Genomic DNA, 4,453 nt, shown 5'->3' with positions numbered 1-4,453 from the left:
CTGACAAATGTCAAATAGCTAATATTCTTTCTCACAAAGGAATTGTTTTTCCTAACAGAGGTTTGCCTTTGTTTAAGAGAACTGAAAGCACAGGTGAGAAATAGCCTAATGTTAGTTTTCCCCAAATATTTGATACTTCAGGCAGATGGTGGATTTGTTTGCACTTGAAATGACATAGCAGTGGCACTATAGATGTGAAGACTCTTTCATTTACAAAGATGATTTTCAGTCTCTGAAATGATCAACTTGTAGAGAAGTTTAATTTTTTCTGCAGCATAGAGACCCCCAAATTTTGCATATATTTACCAGGAAAATAAAGTAAAAATGAGATTAAACATATGATTACTAAATTTTTGTTTTGTCAGGTAAGAGCATCAAAACCTTCCCCCCAAATTACCATCTACTACTGCGAGTTGGTGATGGACAGGGAAGCTTGATGAGCAGCAGTCCATGGGGTCACAACAGGTCGGACATGACTGAGTGACTAAACTGAAGTGACCACTATAATTCAAGAAAAGAAAGAACATTATAAAGTGAAAGTACAAGCAGATAGTGTTAAATAAGGAATGCTGCTACTGCTGCTGCTAAGTCGCTTCAGTCGTGTCCGACTCTGTGTGACCTGATAGACGGCAGCCCATCAGGCTCCCCCGTCCCGGGGAGTCTCCAGGCATGAACACTGGAGTGGGTTGCCATTTCCTTCTCCAATGCATGACAGTGAAAAGTGAAAGTGAAGTCGCTCAGTCGTGCCCGACTGTTCACGACCCCATGGACTGCAGCCCACCAGGCTCCTCCATCCATGGGATTTTCCAGGCAAGAGTACTGGAGTGGTGTGCCATTGCCTTCTCCCAAAACATTGGTTAAGATCATGAAAATCCAATTTCACACGTGGCATTAGAGAAGTGGAATGCTATAAAAACAACCCTCATGACACCGCTGGGGACGCGGAGGCTTTTATACCTGTGCTAACTGACAAGTGATGCTGGCTCTAAAGGAACAGCTCAACACACAGTTCTTGGATTAGAATTTCCCCAGGTTATCTCTGGCCTGGAGAAAGACAATTTCATAACACCTCCCACCCACACCCAAATCTGGGAAAGTTACAGATGATAACCCTTAACACCAAAAAAAAATTGATAACCAATACAAATAAACAGAGTTCATGAAGTCCAATAAAGAAACCAAATTCTGCAAGTGGAATAAATCTTTACTAGATTCAAACAAATGCTACAATATCAGACGCTGAATTTCTCAACTCACAGAATTAAGAGTCCTTAAGCTGTTAACTTTGTCCTGTGTGACTCTCCTATTGAGAAAAATTTTCCCCTAGAATTTGACTGAGACACACCTGTAGTGTGTGACATGGGAGATGTTCTCAAATCTTTCATGAGGCGAAAGTCACTTTTTACAACTGAAAATGAAAAAGGTGCTACAGAAAGAAATGAAAGTTTAAAACTGCATAAAAGCAAAGACTGGCTGAAATTGGTAGCTTATTGAATAAAGACAGTAACAATAACCCACGCTAGAACTAACTCCTCCGCAGTGACCCGTCTGCTATCCATGCTGGGAGGAGACATGACCGGAGCCCGGCACAGTGGAAAGCAGCCTTGGCTGCGAGGCTGCAGTTCTGCTCTTTCCTGGTGCTCTGCCCACAGGGTGGTGCCACCTACTAAAGGCAGTCAGGGAGACGGGGGAGCCTCTCTCACCAGCCTGCTGTTCACTTAACTCAGCTCTGGACTCCAACGTATATCTGTGCATAATTTTATGAAATATTTAAATGCCATTCACTAGATAAAAAAAAAAAGAAAACTCTGGACCAAGTATATTGTGAACTTAAAAAAAAGTTATGAGGAGGGTCACCAATTACATTAACAACACTTTCTTTAAAAAATAGAATCACTTTCTTTTGAAATCAACCACAGTGGTAAGACGTGTTTTTCTTTCCAGGTGGCCCGTGATGGCACACAGCTCTACTCGACAAATCCTGCCACCTCCAAGTCCTGGGGTGCTGACCTGCACCAGCACGTGGGGCAGCATTACCTCCCAACAGTGTGGAGAAGAGCACATGTCACCACTGGGTGATGAGAGAGCAGAGAGAGCCTCTTGGTTTCTCAACGCCAGACACGGTCGGAGAGCTTTCCGTGTTCTATTAGAAAAGTTCATGAGGAAGCTGTGAATAGGATCAGTCCAGAGAAGTAAAACTCTTTTATTTTCACTGTCCAAACATCAGTCAATATACTGGGAGAGCCAGTGGAAGCCCTCGCCGTATCCTTGCCTCTTGAGCACACTGCACATAAACACTTCCATGGGGTGGGCATAGCCTTTTTTATTGACTTCAGTATAAATGGTCAACTTGTAGTTGTTTTTTATTCACTAAGTTGTGTCTGACTGTTTGTGACCCCATGGACTGTAGCCCACCAGACTTTTTGTCCATGGGATTTCTGAGGCAAGAATACTGGAGTGGGTTGCCATTTCCTTCTCCACGGGATCTTCCCAACCCAGGGATCCAACTTGTGTCTCCCGGATTGGCAAGTGGATTCTTTACCACTGAGCCACCAGGGACGCCCCAGCGTAGTAGCCCTCTAGTCTTTTAAAACTTGAGGCAGAAGGTGGAATGGGTGTTGGTGAGCTGTTAGTCTTCACCACAAAATCTCCTCTGGCAATATCAGGTGAATGAAAGAGTGTTATTTCTAATATAAGTGTTATGTCTGGGAAGAAAAAAAAATCAGTACAATCTTATCTGTAATAGATGCTTATGAATAATATTTCCTCAATCTTTTGTACATTGCTATACTTACCACATTTCATAATTATTTATTTATTTGTAGTCCCTGATTAATCTTAAAGCTTTTAAATGTATGAATTATGTTTTATTTATGTATATTTATTTATCTGTCTCCTTATCATTTATCCCTACTTCCTATTTATTTACAGAGTCAGTACCTAGTACAATTCTTGGTACATGGTAAACACCCAAGAAGTGCTCTTTGAATAAAAGTATTGATTAATCTTCTGTTGGGAAAGGTCAATATTATTTCTTTAACTCTCTACACTCTGATTTTTCTACTTAATTCATGACTTCGCTGGCCATTTATTTTAATCCACAATATTCTCTTTATTGCACTCTTTACATCTTTGTTTCTTAAAGTGTATATCAGAGGGTTAAGGCTGGGTGTGACAATTGTGTAAAAGAGAGTAAGGAACTTCCCCTCATCTTGCGAGGCACTAGTATGTGGCTTCATGTACATATAAATGATTGTTCCATAAAACAGAGATACTACTGTGAGGTGGGAACCACATGTATGAAGGATCTTTCGCCACCTTGCTGCTGACTTGATTCTCATGACAGCTTGAGTGATGACTCCATATGAGATGAGAATTAGTGACAGAGGTACCAGAAGAAATACCGCCCCAAGAGCAAAGACAGCAACTTCGATTACTTTTGAATAGACACAAGCCATCTTGATCAATGCTGGCATCTCACAGAAAAAGTTATCCACCTCCCGGTGCCCACATCTTGGCAACTTCAAAGTCAAAGAGCAAAGAATTAAGGCACTGCCAAGACCACCTAACCAGGCAATCAATACCATCTTCTGGCAAAGCTCAGGGTGCATTATTACTGTGTAGTGAAGAGGCTGACAGACCGCAGCATAGCGGTCATAAGCCATTACAGCCAAGAGAAGGCATTCTGTGGCTCCCAAGTCAAGGGCAAAGAAGAATTGGAGCACACAGCCTCCATATGTAATAGACTTTTTTGGACCCCATAGATTTACCAGCATCTGGGGGATAATGCTAGTTGTGTAACAGAGGTCCACAAAAGACAAATTGGATAAGAAGAAATACATGGGCGTATGGAGCTGGGTGTCTAGGTAAGATACAAGAATGATAGTTGTGTTTCCTACCAGGATTATAATATAGAAGATGAAGACAATCACAGAGATGATATGTTCCAATTGGGGCCGATCAGAAAAGCCCAGAAGGATGAAGTCTGTTCTGGAACTTCCATTGCTGGTTCCCATTGCTCCTTTTGAAAAACTAGGAAGCTATACCATGATAAGAAAAAATAGTGTCAGCCTTAGGTAGAACTAAAAACCTCTGAAGTTTGTCATGAATATCCAAAGGTCACTTATTTGCATGCTTTCTCCCATTTTGGAACACCTCTTAACATACCTGCTGTGTTCATTTCCCCAAATCTCTACATATTTAATCATATCAAGTGTAGTTTTATTTTATTTTTTATTTTTGCTATGCCACGTGGCTCCCAGGATCTTAGTTCCTTAACCAAGGATAGAGCCTGGGACCCCAACAGTTAAAATGTGGATCCTAACCACTGGGCCACCAGAGAATTCCCCAGAACGCTTCTAAAAATAATTTTTGACCACTGAGTCACACAAATATTTTTCTTATAAAGCTGTTGAGCTTAAGGTAAAAGTTAAATGACATTTTCCTGGGGTAA

General features: G+C 41.3%; 1 protein-coding gene across 1 annotated transcript; it reads right to left on the bottom strand.

Moving 5' to 3' along the window:
* Nucleotides 1-3,044: 3,044 nt before the first annotated feature.
* LOC138069389 (putative olfactory receptor 2W6) lies at nt 3,045-4,016 on the bottom strand. Its single transcript, XM_068960671.1, has one exon. The coding sequence runs from the start codon at nt 4,014-4,016 to the stop codon at nt 3,045-3,047; it is 972 nt and encodes a 323-aa protein (XP_068816772.1).
* Nucleotides 4,017-4,453: the final 437 nt, after the last annotated feature.

This window comes from Capricornis sumatraensis, chromosome 22, assembly GCF_032405125.1.
Source record: "Capricornis sumatraensis isolate serow.1 chromosome 22, serow.2, whole genome shotgun sequence".
NCBI lineage: Eukaryota > Metazoa > Chordata > Mammalia > Artiodactyla > Bovidae > Capricornis > Capricornis sumatraensis.
Note: the sequence above shows the minus strand (reverse complement) of the source record. Positions and strands in the feature narration are given on the sequence as shown.

Bases quoted from the DNA above. Each gene is read 5' to 3' on its own strand.
- LOC138069389 (XM_068960671.1), bottom strand. From the start codon at position 4,016: ATGGGAACCAGCAATGGAAGTTCCAGAACAGACTTCATCCTTCTGGGC.